We start from the raw sequence: 17727 nt of genomic DNA on the forward strand, positions 1-17727 counted from the left end.
GATTTATAGACTTCAATGCGGTAACGTTAACAATACGTTGTTCTCATGGATCTAAGAATTTTCTTGTTCTAGTTAACCATAAACATTGCTATAACTGGAAAGGCCGATCCGGAGAACGTGTATTTTTTCGAGACCAAGATAAGTGAGAGGGGTGGTGAATTGAATATCATTTTCGACGTAATCTTCCTCGACAAACGCTTGAAATTGAACAAAAATGCACCTCAAAGATGGTCTGTGAATTTTTTAGCGAACAAATGGGTTGCCAAAGTGAAGACCGGCGATCTCGTCAGTCCAGTGTCGATCAATGTTCCCGAAGGGAATGGAATACACGAGGTACACGTAGCATTGGACATTGTAGTGTGTAAAACCACCGAATGCGTACCAAAGAAATTGTCAGTAGTGTATCGAGTTCGACAAGTATCGCAAGCCCTTGACATTGTAACGGAACACAGACAAGTTGTCGTTCAATAATAAACGGTTTTCAATTTCACAACTAGCATTTTACTGATTAGTTACGCTTTAGGACTTTCGTGATTCTCTATTAAACAGAAATTGTCGTTCGACTCGATTACGCACGACGTGTTTCCAAACCTGAAGATCCGGATCCAATCAATGACGTTTATTCAAGATCGGTGATTCGCGGATACACTGATCATGACCTTGTCGAAATGTTGTTAACCTGTAGAAGCGAGTAAGTATAAATTCTAAAATATTTTATCAAATTTCTTACAATTCACTAATTGCAAGTATTGTTTAGAGATTTGATACCTCTTCCACCAAGATTGGGATGAATATTTCGAAAATGGTAGTAACGATAACAACGGGAGAACGCTTGCATCGTTCGTGGTATTTTTTTGAGGAAACCAATTTTCATAAAGATACGGCCGATGTCCGGTCGGCTTTGTCCAAGCTTTCCGACAGTTATCCATTATCCATCGAGCCATCGTCGTAGTCGGTATTTGCAGTACCTGCGAAATTTTGTTTATTTTCATGATTGAAAGTTTCTATCGGTATCTATAATGCCTTCTTTGGATCACGATGCGATACGATGCAGTGCGTAGAAGGATTGAATAATCCGATCCCTGAATCGTAACACAGGGGTGGGATCATAAACTCCCTTTCGTTGTTAGTACTCAACGTAGCTCCAGCTGGACGTAATCCATATTTCAGACATAGGTGATATCTGGAAGAAATGATTCGGGCCGATTCGAGGTAATTCGGACTGCATTTTCAAAGGTAAACGTTTTCGCAAACATAATTTACCAACCGTCTGTCGGGAAATTTACAGTATTTCCATTCGTCTTTTAGGAAAATTAAATTGTCCGCGAAGATAAATCGGTTTTGCTTGCATTCACCTCGAGACCACACACCATCTATTCTTTGACCACGAGGCCAATAAATCGTGCCGTGTCCATGAAACGTATCATTGCGGAATTCTCCTTGAAATTTGGCATCTATTTCGTATAAAAGAACGTATCGATTTGATTTCAATCCATGGAAGAAGACTGTTCAATTTCGGCAATCAACGGGGCCAAGATATTCGGATACTCGCATACCCGGATATACGTATGTAGACTTTGACGTGCATATTTTCAGGCCAGTATTCTCGAATGGACTCGATAAATGAAAAACACGTACAAATTGTAGTATACGAAGCAACCAAAATGGTCGTATAACGGTACGCGACGACTTACGCGCGAGAAATGCTCGATGTCGTGCTCAAACCAGCTATACGGTATCGCTTATATGTATACGTTAGTAGACACGATTGCTAGTGTCGATCAGCAATTTCTGTAGACTAATGTAGATTTTTGTCAATTGATTGTTAACAAACATTTTTACTGCCTTATCGATACCTTACGCACCCCTGATTAAAATTTATTTGAAGAATGAGAGAGAGAGAGAAAGAGAGAGAGAGAGAGGAGGGGAAGGTTTAGGGAGGGGACGACATTGACATTCGATATTTTGCAAATTGTACTAACTATGTGGAAAAATGTATGTGCCAATTCCATCCATGCCAATTGCATTCCAGGTACCCTCGTATTGACTTCCATCGATAAAACGCGTAATACCGGCATCAAAATCTTTTAATTTTACTTCCATAATGTGTAGGAATCTTTACTTATTATATTTCATCTCCTGGTCTTGTTTATTTTTCGCATGTCAATTCAGATATCCCTCGCATCTTGCTTCAAGTTACTTCAAATATCTACTGTATACCGTCGATATCTCGAATGACCTAAAGATCGTCGGTATTTAACTTGATTATAACGTTCGGTTTTATAGAAAAAACATAATAGAAATTGATATTAGCACGTCTCAGGAGCACTCGACTCCTGCCATCTTTTTGGCGACCAACGACTAAACAAGTATTTATCTTCTGCTTTATAAAGGACTAGCGATGTCGAAAGATAACGTTACTTAAAATGACCTCGTATAAGCGATTGGTCTCGAAGAACTTCCTAACGGAGTATTCGTGTGTTTTTCTTGCGCACGATGCTACGCGCAATTCCTGAGCGGAACATGTTGCCCAAATATTTCTCGAATCGCCGAAAGATAAAGTGGAAAGGGAACTAGAAGAAAAGGATACCGTTAATCGTTTGTTCGTGTTCCAAACCGAGGATAAATTTTTTTTCTTATATGTATGCGAGAATGAGGATACCCGATGTCTTTGTTCGATGTCTTTTTCCATTGTAGTTTGATTATCTCGTACACCGTAGTTGTGACGGATGAGATTTATTTCTGAATCTCTGTCGAACGTTGAATGGAACAAAAATATTTAACGAGCGATATTTTACTTGAAATTTCTGGTAATGAGGCGCAATAACGCGCGACGTTTAGAATGTGCCGTCAAGAAGGTGATTTATTCGGTCGATGTACCGTTAATCGCTGGTCGCTAAGGTCCTACGGCCTCTGATCAAATTGTATTCTACATTCTAGAAGAATCAATTTGATTATTTTCGATTTGATTTTTCCTCGATATTGCGCATCTCCTGATTCTACAATCATCGTCGTTGCCGGTAGTCGCGACGGAACCGGGTATAAATGAGATGAATTCTAAGTTTGTTCGAACGCAAAAGAGCCCTTGGCCTAGTTCTATATGCATATCGTAATAATGTCCTAAACCTTGAAAACAGATGCAAATTCTCTGATAGATTAAATGGAATATTCCGGAATACTTCTCTATTTATATAGTTTCCCCTTACATTCTCCGTTTTTACCTCCTTTTATTCGCTTTGGTCAGTTCTACGCTGGTCCTTCGACCTCATACTATCCCATCTTCCTTTCCCCTCCTTTCTTGATCTTTCTTCTCCTTCTCGTCACTTTACTCTCTTTTTTACTCCATAAGCATACATACATATATATATATATATACGTATGCATGTATGTATGCATATTCCATGTATTCCGACATCCGTCTGTCCCCCGTTGGTGTCGGCAAACCGTACCGGCTAACATCTCGACTATCCAGGTTCACCCTTTCTCCATCTTTTCGTTCGAAAAGAACGAACAGCATGTTCCCCCTCTCTTAACGCTTCTCTTTCTCAGTCCGATGCACTCGTCTGAACGAAGGATTCGGGCAGGCAGTTTGCGCTCATCCAAGGTAGGAGACAGTAGAAACGACAGGTGGTACGGAAAGACGAACGAGCAGAAGGGCGGCGCGCGCTCTCACAAACGTACTTTTCAAAAGACCACTGACACTCGCGTAGTACATACACGTATAGTCGCATACGTACACAAAAACGAACTCACGCACACATAGGTACATACATTTTTTCTCGTATATTATGTATGTATATAAAGATCGATACACATATATCCTTATAAAAAAGAACGGAGGAAAACAGATTGAAGAAGAGAAAAAGAACAAATTAATCACCTGAAAAATATCATCATAAATGTAATAGTTGATTCAATTATTTGTCTATTCGGGGTGAACCGTATCGACGGCAACTTTTGGTACTGTTTGGTTCGTGAAAGATCGCTACCGGCACCATTTCTCGCAACTATTTTTACTTTTGTTCGAACATTCGCCATCCTCGTCAACGATGACCTGACAATTGACTGAACGGACAAACAACTAGAAGAAAGAATAACTAAACAAGTGGCAGTGCGCGTAAAAGCGCAAACGAACATTCCCTTGAGGAGATACATGTTCCTCTTCTGTTGACGATATATTCGAGATTTCTGAGGTATATATATATATATCAGTAATATGGTTTTCTTTATCATTCGTGTTCATCTGCCAGCAATATCTCTCCGAGCTTCAAATGGTTGCTGCATTTTCAAATTTTCGGGAAATGAAGAGTCGAACTTTCAAATGAATTCGTTTTTCCATCTATTTCATGTTTCACTATCCGTCTACAGATGAATTTGTTTCATATGTCCTATTTGTCATTGTTTTCAAAGGTCCATCGTCGTCTAATAATGTATAATACATACATTTTACTGTACATTGTACACTCATATATTAGACAATTGTATATGGATTTTATTTTATTATACACGTTTATTTTCCTACACAAAACAATTTTCCTAAGGAAATTTGCCGAGTACCGATAACTGAACGTGCTTGGCGTACGTTCTGCTTTGCTCAACGATTTACAGCGCGATGGAAAACCGGTCGTCACGTTAAGGCGATCGTTGTCCGTAAGGGGGTAGCAAGGAATCGAAGGGTCGTTAACCGAAAACAAGACAAACTAGACTCTCACGATTTTCTTTCTTATTTCCTTCTTCCCTCTTTCTACCTTTCTTACTTTCTTCCTTGCCCGTTTCCTTCCTCCCTTCCTCGTTTTCTTTCTTCCTTCCTTCCTTGTTTTCTTTCTTCCTTCCTTCCCCCCCCCCCCCCCTCACTTCCTCCCTTCCTTTCTCTCTTCTTCAGTCTCCTACTCTCCCTTCCTTCTCTTCTTACTACTTCTCTACTCACCTTCGTTTCCTCTATCTTTCTTTATCTTTGTTTTCCCCTCGTGTCATTATTTACGCATCAGATTTAGTTCAAAATTGTTCGAAATCGTTCAAATTTTTTTAATCCAGCTTAAGCTCTACACACAATGCATCGCTTGGTGATACATTTTCCAATTTCCTTCCAGATTATTTAAAGGAAATTGTCTAAAGCAAGTATGACTGTAGACTGGTTTTACGTGACAATTACGGCGTTTGTGGTATGGACGTGTTGTTTAGATTCGTGCATAGGTGGACCGCTTCCAGAGAACATCATGATTCTACCGACTAGGAAATATTTAAAATCTAGGTCAGTATTTTTAGTTGCTTCTTTTCTTCTTTTTGCTTCTCTTGCGTCATATATCTGTCAATGCATGTTACTTTATTTTTTCGTCAAGAACGTTGTGTCGACAACATATGTATAGTATACGTTTGTATTGTACGTGTAGATTATAGACGATGAAAAGATTTAGCCAGAAGAACAGGTTTACGATAGTGATAAAAAACGATACAATGTAAAAGACGGTCGCGCGAGTCGGATGTTTGATTAGTAGGAATTTCATCTCGATACGCCTAAAACGAGGCACAATCTTATGGGGTGTTGCGATTTCTAGCGCGGTTGCGACAGCACCAGTCTTCGCGAAAGACACCAAGGTGAAAAACGACATCGATGGCACGGCGGGAAACAAGGACAGATCGTCAGTGGCGAGCGATATTAATTTGTATCGTTTGCCACCTTCCCCTGCAAATTTGTTGAAACCCGATGGATTTCAATTTTACACTTACAACGAAAGAGGCGATATGATCACGAAGCAAATGACTCCTGAAGAAATTCAAGCTTTGATCGCAAGCGGGGGACCGGATCACTCGAATATAGGGATTCAGGAACCTCAGAAAGCCGAGGATATACTTACCGGCGGGAAAAAGGTTTGATAACTTGCGCGAATACGACACAACATTTTTTACTTCCATTACAATAGTAAACAGTCTGCTCGCTCGTGTTATATGTATGTATATGTTCGCATTCGGTTCGCAGGTAATGGATGTTGTGCAGAAGGTGCAAAACGTACTCAAGAGTGCTATGAATAAGCCGCCAATGTTAACTGGAACGATTTCGAATTCGGTGCCGGAAAAAGCAAACGTCGAATGGAGTAATATTCTACCCGTTATTTTAGCTGGCGACAAGCACGTTGACGTTGTTGACGACACTCGTTACATAGAACGATTTACAACGTCAACAACATCAACTGTTCGAACCTCGACCGTCCGAAGCGATTACGTTTCCAACGATACAGCCTTCGTATTGAATGCAACGGTGTTTACGACATCGGGAGGACTTGGCAACGCTACCAAGCCGAAGGAAACAAACGGGCAAACGGTTTCTCATGGATTCGGAGAGAACAGAACACGAGAGACCATTTCGAATGCTGCGACAACCACCGCCAACACGCCTACAGAAAAACTTATGATTCCTGTGGCCGTTATAACGGCTCAACAGAAACCACACATATGGCGTAGCACTACGCAAAGTCCGATTTTTCAAAAAATTACTGAAATCTTGTCCACGGCCGACAACGACACACTCAACGAACATTTCAACGACAATACCAATCAGAATACCGAATTGTTGGTAAGCGCGATCTTGGACTCGACAACGACGGCAGCCGACGCATCGGTGGATTCGGAAGCGCCAAAGACTTCAGGGATGGAAGAAAACACTGACGACGGCGTCACAACAGAAGGCACTTTCTCAATGAGCTCAAACAAAAACGACACATTGACAATTAACGCATCGCTTGCAACGACGCCCCTTTATTCACCATCTGAAATCGTTGTCACGGCTGCGGATAAAGCTGACGCAGTTTCATTGCCGGTACTGGAAAAAGGAAACAAACCGAGCGTCTTGGAAATCGTGACATCCTCCACATCTTTGCCCATGGAGCTAATAAACTCATTGTCCAGTATGATCGGTCAAGTATCGGAAGTTTCCGCGTCTTCTGTTCTACCTATATCGACCGATTTCGAAGGGCAGTCGCTCCATGATCAAGTTCAGGAAAAGGAACGCAAAAATAATTCGGACGTATGGAAAACGGCGACAGCACCGTTAATCGATCTACCGATTAAATTACCAACATCCGAGGAACGTATCGAAGAATCGTTTGGTGAAATAACTGGAACAACTTTCACGAAGCTGCCACAGATCAATCAAGATCGAGTCACTTGGACGATCCCGCCCGTTATTTCGTTCACAACTCTTGAATCGACTAATGGAATTCATTCCGATGATGTCAACAATTTCTCTCGCGTTTCAACGACGAACTTCGATCAACACGGTACGATGAATTCTACTTTGTTGGCAACCGACACAACCCGAACCTCAACCACAAAGGAACTGCTCGGTGTTACGACCGATTCCATGCCTGTCATCGATACATTTGTTACGTTACAAACACTAGTAAAACCATTCGATTCAACGAAGACAAATTTGTCGAGTTTCGGTTCTCCGTTGATAATATCGGATGTCGAGCAGCAATCGAACATTGAATCGATAGCGATTATAGAGGACATGCTCAAAACGGTTTCCACCGAAGCAAATATTCCTTCCTATTCTACGGAATCACTCGTTTTACCAAATGTTCCGGTGAAAACAGTAGCCAGTGGTCTTATTGCAGGTTTCGACTTTATCGGCCCGAATACGAACGTTACACCGATCTCCGATACAAACACTGCAAATGTTGCTTTTAAACTAGAGTCACAAACTTTACTTTCCACGACGGAAACATTGTTCAAGGATAATGTACTTTACGAATTGAATCCAATCAACCATGAAACTCGAAATAGTTCCGCAATGAACGAAACCGTTTACATCGAACTGAAACGACCATCGGATCTAATCGAAGAACCAGGAACGCTTCTGACAACTGACCGTACGTTATCCACTATTCAAACGAACTTTGACTATATACAAGTGGAGAACGAGACATCGATCGCATCAAAAAGTGCCAATGAGATTCCCATTCCGACGATTCCAACAATTTCGACGACGCCAACGGTTTCAACGGTCGACTCGTCTGTATCCGTTGTTAGTGATTTAATCGGTGCAGTCGTGGACAGCGGCCAAGCACCCCCTTCAGAGCACTCCAATTATATCAACTATACGACAACGGTATCGAGCAAAGTATCCAGCATTTTGTTCGATATGATAAATACGGTACAACAAAGTGCAACGAATGTTGACGGAGAAAGCAAAACTTCGATAGTTGCCGACCTCGAAAATATTCCACTAGAAGTTGTTGAAAAGGGCAACGAAACGTCGGTTACGTATTCCGGTGGTCTTGATAGAAACTTATCGTTGGAGTCCACGGAATCAACGATATTCGATCGAGTATCGACGAACTTACCGAAACCAATATCAACTACCGCTGCCGAAACAAGTACCGACGCATCAAACTTATCGATCAACGAAACAACGAGCGTCAGGAACTCGATCGTTACACAGCCGAATCAAATTACAGTAACCACGTATTCAACTAACGAAACAAATTCGATAAACGTTGATCCGTTAAAAATTGAAACGACGACGGAACCAAATAATTTCTTAACAAAAATTCCGTTAAAATCGAACGTTACGTCGAACAAATTACCTATGAACGAAACAGTGAAATTTGAACATTTCAATCTGAATGTAACAACAAATACAACAAACGACATTAATTTCGACGAAAAATGGCATCGGATAACTTTGTCCGAGACAGCTGCGACGTTACCGACAAAATATGCTGTGCAAGAAATTCCACAGATTTCGGATACGGCAATAACGTCGACAACGGCGGCTGCAACGACAACGACGACGACGACGACGTTTTCGATGCATCATACAAACGCAACGGAGGATGATATTCGATCTCCGTCAACGCCGGCGAGCGGAACCGCAACAACTACCGTCACATTAAATCCTTCGAAGAGCACGAGCGGCTTGGATAGCAGTATAAAGAACGCGAGCAACGACATAGTCAACTTTTCAAGACTTTGCAACGAGTTGGCATTTAAATTTTGGATAGCTGTAAACAAGGGACTGAGCACCGGCAGGTCACTCGCCCTTTCTCCATTCGGGATGGTTAGCTTACTAGCAATGATCTTTCTTGGCGCGCGGGGATCGACGTCCGATCAAATGAACGAAGTTCTTGGTCTCGACAACGTGGCTACTTTCAATCCACATTTAATTTTTCAAAATGTTACGGACGCTGTAAGTTTGGCAAGAAATCAAGGAATCGCAAACGCGGTGTTTGTTCGCGAATTGTTTGCGGACAAAGTGAAGATTCGGAAATTATTACCGTTCTATAAGGAACAAGCGCAACAATTTTACGAAGGGTTAGTAGCTGAAGTGAACTTTGCTACTATCAGCGACCTCGCGCGTCGACGAACCAACCTTTTGATCAGAAAACAAACCGGCGGTCGTATCCGAGATTTTGTAAAAGGTAACGCCGTTCCATTAAGATCTCCCCTCGCAGCGATTTCCGCGAACGTATTCCAAACGGATTGCAACATTAGTTCGGCTAGCACGACAGGACGAGACGGGGAATTATATTTCGCAGTTTCGTCAGCGCACAGATTAAGAAAATTGATTCCAGTGCCGGCAACTGTTTGGCGATCGAACGTACTAGCCGGTTACGAACCAAGTTTGGATGCTACTGCAATCGGTCTCGGTGGTACTGGCAAATTAGTTTCAACGATATTTGTATTGCCCGGTCAGCAAGGTCACGCTGCACCTGGCGACACGTTGGATCGGCTCGAGCAGAGGCTCGTCAAAGGAGCGTTCCGAGACGGCACATGGAATAAACTTTTAAAAGTTCTAATACCTAGGCGCGGCCTTGAATTACAAATACCCAAGTTCAGTCATCGATCTGTTGTCAACGCTACCGCTGCTTTGAAAAGAATGGGCTTGGATCAATTGTTCTCGAACGATGCCGATTTCAAAGGGATTAATGGGATAGGAAATCGTCTATTTTTATCCGACGTCTTACAGGTAACATTGCAATTTCCTTCTTCTTCTTTTCTTTCTCATCTTCTTGGTCTCTTGTTCCTTTTTTTTTAAAAAAGACTCGATATTCTTTTCTTCTTTATTCGGTCCCCTTCTCCGCCATCCTTTCCCTGCTCTATTTCATCTCATCCAATTTCTTTCTTTCATATTTCAAAATTATTTTCGCACAATCAGTAACGACAGCATTTTCTTTTCAGATGAATTTATTCAGTACATGTGGCGACGAAAACACCGCCAACGGGCGACATCATGTGGAAGTTTATCCTGCGAGTCCTTTGTCGAGGCAATTTCCAAGTTACGATGATGAACGCCGAACTTTGGAGTTCGAGGGACAGCTACGTTCAGATTCAGATTTAGAATCGGAATCGGAATCAGATTCACGTTCAAATTCACATACAAATTCATATTCAGATTCAAATCCAGACTCAAACTCGACCGCAACAACGCTCGACTGTTGCGTAAACAATCATCCGAGAACCGTTTCTGGCAACGGAATCGTAAAAATCTCCGAAAAACAAACCGTGGACAGACCAAGATTGAAATTGGATCAACCGTTCCTCTATTTCGTACGACATAATCCTACCGGCCTCATACTTCATATGGGACGTTTCAACCCAAGATTACTTTAATTTACCACCATATAAATATTCGTTCCCATCGCTAAATATTATTTAATCTATTTAATCTCTTGTCTTATTGACGTGTTATCGTCAAAAATTCTACCATTCGTTTTCCATTCGTCGTAAACGTTACACGTAAACGCGTCGCGTTTCGTTTCATTCGCAACTGGAGCCTCTTGAATGGTCGATTCGTAATGAGATCGAATACATTACCTGTTGCGTCAAGCGTACGCGATTACGTGTAAACACGAGTACGCTTCTGCGATATTAGATAAGCTCTAGTATCAGTAGGATCGTTCAAAGGAAACTGTTATCGTAAAACATGAAAACATCTAGGCTATTTTATGCCAAGTGATCACGCTTCTCTTTTCTTTCTTGTTAGAAAAATACCTTGAAATTTTATGAATTCTACTTTTTCGAAACTTGTATGCAAACCGATGTATGAGGAATGAAAATACTATAATTTGTTTCTCAATACTAAAAATTCTTTAATTCTTTCCTCAACTTGTGATAATTTCGAAAAATGTAGAACAATCATTTCTTTCTTTTTTTCTTCAAAGTAGCATTGTAGGCAGAAGTTTGAAGAACACATTAAAAGAAAAATATAATATATTAAACTGAGCTGTTTACATTATTCTTTTTTTTCCTCATTGTAAACGATAGAGATTAATCTGCCAATTTAGAAATATCTCGCATTACACGTACTGGCGAATTTGTCAAACGATTAGCTAAAATCAAGCCTGACGGTTTGTTTTACCAGTGAACATTTGCAAATTCTAGAGACATGCCAAAGGAAGACGAACCACACGATTCTCAAGATTCTCAAGAAATTACGAAGAAACCATTAAATATAATTACAAAAAGGGGAGGAGCAAGGAAAAACAAACTGTTGAAGACATTGCTTGTCAATATTAAACGACTTTTAATTTTGGAAATTTATTGAAAATTAACGGGAAGCGATTAAAATACTAATTTAGGGACCATAAGGGATAATTAAAAAACGATTGTTTACGATACTTGACGATGAGACGTACAACCTTTACTTCATTAGATTGCCATACCAAGCTTGAATGTGCTTTTGACTAATTTTGCGCGTATCGTCGAGAGAATTTAGAGTCGCAATCGCGACTTATACATTATTTTAGAAATTTCACATTTTTAAAAGTCTCCAGCCTTTCGTAAAAGTTATTAAGCGCCTCGAAAAGTTTTTTTGGATATTCTCTAAAAAATATAGTATAGGTGAACAATTAAAATTAATTGGTGAGCAATTTTGGACAATTAAACGGCAATTTTTTTTAGTTATGTTTCATCAATATAAGGATTCTGCTCACGCGGAGTTACCAACCGAGTTGGACGATTGGCGCTGGTATACATCGCATCAGATCTATGGACACGAGCTAATACCTGTTGCGACTGCGATGCGCAGAAAAACACATATGGACAAACATTAACGAGTTTTACTACGCAGCTTGATCTGTTAGCGAGGCTCGACATAGAAATTTTCTTTACTCTGATTGGCTAAAGATTCATTTTTTAGACAGGATCCACTGTGAATTGGATGCGTGGTAAAATAGTGGGGACATGGGCGCCAGCTTAGGGAATATGAAAAGCATGCAGGAGTAATATCCGTTATTGTATGTACGTGTACTTTTACGTGCATTCGTCTGCTAAACGTACTAAACTTCATACTTACATTTTCATTTCATCTTAAAGTGCCTTCAGTGCTTACTGGTATGATGCTTTCTTTTACTTTATTGTCTAATGGATGCATAACAACTTTGCCTCGAGCGGTTAAAATGTAACTAGCCCTTTCGTGCAAGCTGCAAAAGTAGAGACGTCCACATGGCTTACGAGACTAGAGAAAACGGAGAATTTAAACTCGTATCTCGTCGTAAGAAACAAACGTCTCGTCTTCAAAATAATAGCGATCGAAACGTACCTTTACCCGACAATGATAACGACGACAATTTTAGCGGTGTTCACTGCGAAGTTCTTTTTGGGTAAGAGATTACTGTGACATATAATATTCAGCTCAATTATACATGCTCGTTTGTTTATTTTATAATCGTTTTCAGAAAACTGCTCGAGGCAGAGATCAAGTTGAGAAACACATTGTTCGCCAATAATGTTTTTCAATCTTTGAAAACCTGTTTGAATGCTTTGAACATCAATAGTATTTCAGAAATACTATGTTACGGTCTGGGTTCTTTCTTACGTTTGAAGTCTTCTAAATATCAATTGGCATTGCTGCTTTCTTTAAAAAATCAGTACAATTCACTTGTATACATATACGATCCAATTTTTTCTTCAAAAGAAATCAAATTTTTAGCACAATTTGGTTTCAATGTTTTGAATATCAATGAGGAAGGTAAACGAATTGTCAATGACAAAGTGACATTGGTATATATGCCACACTGTTCAATGCATTTAACAAATAATTTTTTATATGCAAATTGGAGTGAAAAGTTATGCAAATGTATTCTTTTGACGAATAGCTTTTCCACTGTAGTCAATAATTTGACAACAACCAATAGGTCTACAGACGTTGATTATATTGTACGTATTCAACCATACACCACAGAAATTACATTGAGGAATAACTTCTTCTACGAAGAAGCATTTAACGATCTCAACCTTCACATATTTCTGGAGCAAGATATTAGTACTGCACCTAAGAGTTTCTGGAATAAGAAAAAGGAACCCTGCTACCAATACACGACTGTAGATTACTTCACTGCTAAACAAACAGAACAAATTGATGCCAAAAACTGTAACTGTGATTCTAGGTATTCACCATTTAGAATCGCAAAAATATTTTTCCTAAATTTACAGAATATTGAAATATTACAACATTAGAATATTGGAATGTTGAAACCATAAATATTATATAACGTTATATCTATAGTTTTTGATAATGGATCTCGTTTGTTTTAGGCCGTCTAGATGATGAAACCCAACGTACAATTGATTCGTGCGCTTATACAGGAAATACGGAGGTCGTCGCTCGATCGAAAGATGGGAAATGATATAATGGTGCGTTACATTTTGGAGCAAGCGCGAGCTCATCGAGAAACATCTGAGACTTTATGTAAAGCCCGAGAAGAGTTGAAGAATTTAGCAGAGACATATTTCTGTTATTTAAATTCTCGAAGAATGTGCAAAGAGATTTTGTCCCGATACAGCGGTAAAGGTGAACGAAGTACTCGAGAAACTGCGGATCTTCTAGGATTTAAATTACCTCCTGATCCATTGTAATAATCGTTCAAACTAGTTGTGAACAAAACGTGTGTTTATTGATCGTTAGGATCGTACAAGAAAGTACAAAAGAACAATGAAACAGTAGGAAGCAATTAAAGAAAAAATATATATATATTTATAGCTCTCTCTATATATATATATCTGTAACGTATAATATAAAATGAAGTAGAAAAATAAAAATTGGATCTCTGAAATTGCTCTGAAATATTCTTATGAATGCTCTCATGAATATTCCTTGCGAATACACTTGGCTATGGTTGATAGCTGCATATTACTTGTACCTTCGTAAATGGTACCAATCTTGGAATCTCTAAAATATTTTTCTTGAGGAAAGTCTGTCGTAAATCCTACTCCACCCATGAAATCGATGCACTTTGCAGTAACACGTAGAGCTGTTTCTAAAATTGTTCGCAAATGTTCATGTTTATACGTAATATAGAGGCAAACTGGTATACGTATTACTTGTTCTACTTATCTTCTACTTACCCGACGCAACAAGTTTCGCCATGGCGGCTTCTTTCACGAAGTCCTTTCTCGCATCAACTAATCTGGCAGCATTGTAAACCAATAATCTGGCACACTCGAGTTCGGTAACCACTTGCGCAATTTGATGTTGCATCGACTGAGGAAGAAAACATTAAAATGCTTATTACCGATATAAACAAGTAGTAATGTAGTTCTACTTTAGTTACGTTTCAAAAAAAATGAATTGACTTTATTTTTCATACTTGAAACGAAAAAATGTCTTTTCCGAATTGCTTTCTTTCCAAGGTGTATGGTATTGTAGCGTCCACGCATCCTTGTGCGATACCTATCATTTGGGCGCCGATACCGATTCGACCTTCGTTTAGAAATCCAGCTGCGTATTTGTAACCATGGCCGTACTCTCCTAAGATATTCGTTTCTGGAACCTGAGTATACGCATACGAATGTGTACATATTTATATACCATAGATAGATATAGGTAGAATACGTCGTTGAATGGATCTGAACAAAAAAATTTGATTTCGAGGAATCATTTTTCTTACTTGAACATTATCAAAATGAACCATGCAGGTACCCGATGCCTTTATTCCTAGTTTATCTTCCGGCTTGGCGACCGTCAGTCCGGGTGTATCTCGCTCCACAAAGAACGTGGTAATGCCACGGTATCCCTAAAGTCATATAATTATTGATGGTCGTTGCGTTTTTATTTATGATTGAGAAAATAAGTGGAATAGCACCAACTTGATAGACTGACTTACGACAGATGGATTTGCGTTCGCAAAAACTAGAAATAATCCAGCAATATCTGAATTTGAAATCCACATTTTTGTGCCATTGATCAAGTAGTGGGATCCATTCTTTTTTGCTACAGTTTTCAAGGAAAACGCGTCGGATCCTGACCCAGGCTCTGTAAGGCAAAAGCTACCCGCCTAGAATCAGAAGATCATCAAGTATTGTTGGTCAGGCAATATTTGTACGTGCGCGTGTGCAACCGAAACGTTTCAGTATGTTGTAATTTATAGTAGATACACATGTACCTACATGTCTGTACATATGCGAAAAATTAAGTCGATTTGTGCCCTACAAGAGTTCGTTTACGAAAACATCGATTTTGTAGATACCTTAGGTGTGTGCAATGTATAATTCGAATAGACATTATTTACTACTGAAAAGTAATGACATCAACAGGTCATCAACATTTGATCTACATAAATCTTCGACTTGTTTTCTCGCGTAGGTTTACTTAATTATAGCTATATATAAAATCTAAAAATAGATACGTAGAATCCACATAGATTGCTATATATATTGTTTTTCTCTAGATAACCAGATATCTACTTACGTAAGTTTGTGCTAATTGTGGCAAATATTTTGCTTTCTGTTCTTCCGTGGCAACTTTTGAGATCAATGAATTTACTAAGGTATTGTGAATGTCGACTAGTGCCGCTATAGACCCATCAGCTTTTGCCACTTCTTCGACCGCTAAGATCATAGACATGAAATTACATCCTGAACCACCATATTTTTCGGGAATCTGGATGCCCATTAACTAAGGTTGATAACAACACATTTACGTAGCGTATGTTTTTATCGTGAAACAGGGTAAAGATAATATTATTAGGTGGACATTTATCATCTACGTACACCATTCTCGAAAAGTTTTTGCAACAGTCCTTCATCGACCTTGCCCTTCTTATCCATTTCACGTACGAGCGGAATAATTTCTTCCTGTGCCAATTTATTCACTGAAATTGAATTTTTTTTATGTAGCTGAATTTCGGTAATCGGAAGCTTTCTTACCGAAACATATCGGTTTGCAACGATAATCTTCGCTGTATGTAATATATACGTATAGTATAAAATATCTACCAGTTTGTTTCATTAGGAGCTCATCCTCCGTGAATTCAGTCAGAGGTCCTGGATATTGGTTGTACTGTGGTGTAGCGATGCCTAAGTATCTTTTAAAGCAACCGTTTCGTGGAATCTGAATCGAATTATTGAGAAATATTAATATTGATTAAGAGCAGAAGATCGACGATCGGATAGTGACGATCATTTGCGGATAATGATACCAAAAACATAGGATGCCGGCTGTGTGACGGAAAAAGAAACAGTACATACACATACTCGTAAGACGTAAGTCCTAAATCCTAAATAATAAGATAGATGCATAAATACCGTATAATAAAATAAAACAACGAGGCTACAGCTACATGATATTTTTTTCTTGATTAGAGAGAAATATGTTTTCAATTATAAGTATGATCCGATAAACATATATAAGATGCAATGAATTACTTCGATAACGATATACGTACGATAAGAATACATTACGATGTATGGAAACCCGTTTCTGTGAATAGAATTGGGGATACGCGATTCTCGCAAAGCGGTGGCCCGCTATCAATTTGATCATTTTCACATTTAAGACAGTGTACACAATCCTGAGTGGCTAGTGTTCGGACTCGAATTCACAAAAGTTTCATTTGTAGCCTATTACATATGTATATATATATAAATTCATTTGAATTGGAAAAAAATCGATCGACGAGTCGATGTTGAGACGTTGAGACACGAGTGCTGCGCCATGAGATTCCGTTAGATACATATACGTACTGCCTGATCACGAAAATATATGGGATAACAGGTAGTAGGGGATAGATGCCTACAAGTTTGTCTACCTGTGCCATCTTTTCGGAACAGTTAATGTTGCTTTCATAGTAATTGCTACTCTTCTGAAATCTCAGCATCTAATTTAATTCGTTGTTCAACCGAACACCCGTAACTTTGAATACATATGTAACAACTATCTATCGAAATTACAAACAAGCAATATTGTTTACACCTACTTGTCGTATCAGCGATGCAAATAATTTCGTATTTAATTTGAAGTTCATGTTTTGTTACGAACTCTTGTCGTCGAAGTAAGGTAAACGTATATATATTTGTCAAAGACGTAGAAGTGGACGTAAACGTAGACGCGTAGACGATTTAACTGAGCAAATCAGATACGCGTGTCACCCGGATCCAAGCTAAACCAGCACTGACTTCTGGATCGCGATATTGTGAATATCAGGCTCCCCTCGAAACTCCGAGGTCCACAGTTTATTTTGTCCGTGCGTCGAACAGGTTCTCATGCAATAAGAGAAACAAATATGATTTCTGATGTATTACCAAGCTTGTCTCAATCCATCTATCTCAGTCTCATCGATACCTTTGCTTTTGCATCCGCTTCGTTTCTACTTTCGCTTATGATTCTACCTTTGTCATTGTTACATGAACAATATTTGGACTGAAACGCGATCACGATATGTATCGATTGACGAAATTAAAGATCGTTTCGCGTATACGCGAGTAGCATGTAGGGAAACTATACGAATA

General features: G+C 39.3%; 4 protein-coding genes across 4 annotated transcripts; 2 read left to right on the forward strand and 2 right to left on the reverse strand.

Moving 5' to 3' along the window:
• The first annotated feature begins 478 nt into the window (after positions 1 to 478).
• Positions 479 to 11223, forward strand: LOC144478874 (uncharacterized). The gene is made up of 7 exons (XM_078197218.1): positions 479 to 691; positions 758 to 1236; positions 1309 to 1566; positions 5091 to 5251; positions 5556 to 5868; positions 5978 to 9967; positions 10180 to 11223. Exons 4-7 carry the CDS (start codon positions 5121 to 5123, stop codon positions 10609 to 10611), a joined length of 4866 nt encoding a protein of 1621 aa, XP_078053344.1. The 5' UTR covers positions 479 to 691; positions 758 to 1236; positions 1309 to 1566; positions 5091 to 5120; the 3' UTR covers positions 10612 to 11223.
• LOC144467753 (MORN repeat-containing protein 5) lies at positions 513 to 2392 on the reverse strand. The gene is given in 5 exon segments (XM_078176684.1): positions 513 to 591; positions 769 to 1022; positions 1024 to 1183; positions 1268 to 1454; positions 1983 to 2392. Coding segments are annotated over 5 exon segments (801 nt in total). The 5' UTR covers positions 2104 to 2392.
• A 1116-nt stretch (positions 11224 to 12339) lies between the features above and the next one.
• Positions 12340 to 13675, forward strand: LOC144467654 (SRR1-like protein). Its single transcript, XM_078176544.1, has 3 exons — positions 12340 to 12602; positions 12678 to 13388; positions 13537 to 13675. The coding sequence occupies exons 1-3, from the start codon at positions 12445 to 12447 to the stop codon at positions 13547 to 13549; spliced, it is 882 nt and encodes a 293-aa protein (XP_078032670.1). The 5' UTR covers positions 12340 to 12444; the 3' UTR covers positions 13550 to 13675.
• Positions 13676 to 13782: 107 nt separating this feature from the next.
• Positions 13783 to 17425, reverse strand: LOC144467653 (short/branched chain specific acyl-CoA dehydrogenase, mitochondrial). The gene is made up of 9 exons (XM_078176543.1): positions 17196 to 17425; positions 16216 to 16330; positions 15991 to 16091; positions 15689 to 15895; positions 15105 to 15275; positions 14889 to 15014; positions 14589 to 14771; positions 14347 to 14482; positions 13783 to 14258 (listed from the first exon to the last, which is right to left on the reverse strand). Exons 1-9 carry the CDS (start codon positions 17241 to 17243, stop codon positions 14083 to 14085), a joined length of 1263 nt encoding a protein of 420 aa, XP_078032669.1. The 5' UTR covers positions 17244 to 17425; the 3' UTR covers positions 13783 to 14082.
• Between the last annotated feature and the right edge of the window lie 302 nt (positions 17426 to 17727).

This window comes from Augochlora pura, chromosome 3, assembly GCF_028453695.1.
Source record: "Augochlora pura isolate Apur16 chromosome 3, APUR_v2.2.1, whole genome shotgun sequence".
NCBI lineage: Eukaryota > Metazoa > Arthropoda > Insecta > Hymenoptera > Halictidae > Augochlora > Augochlora pura.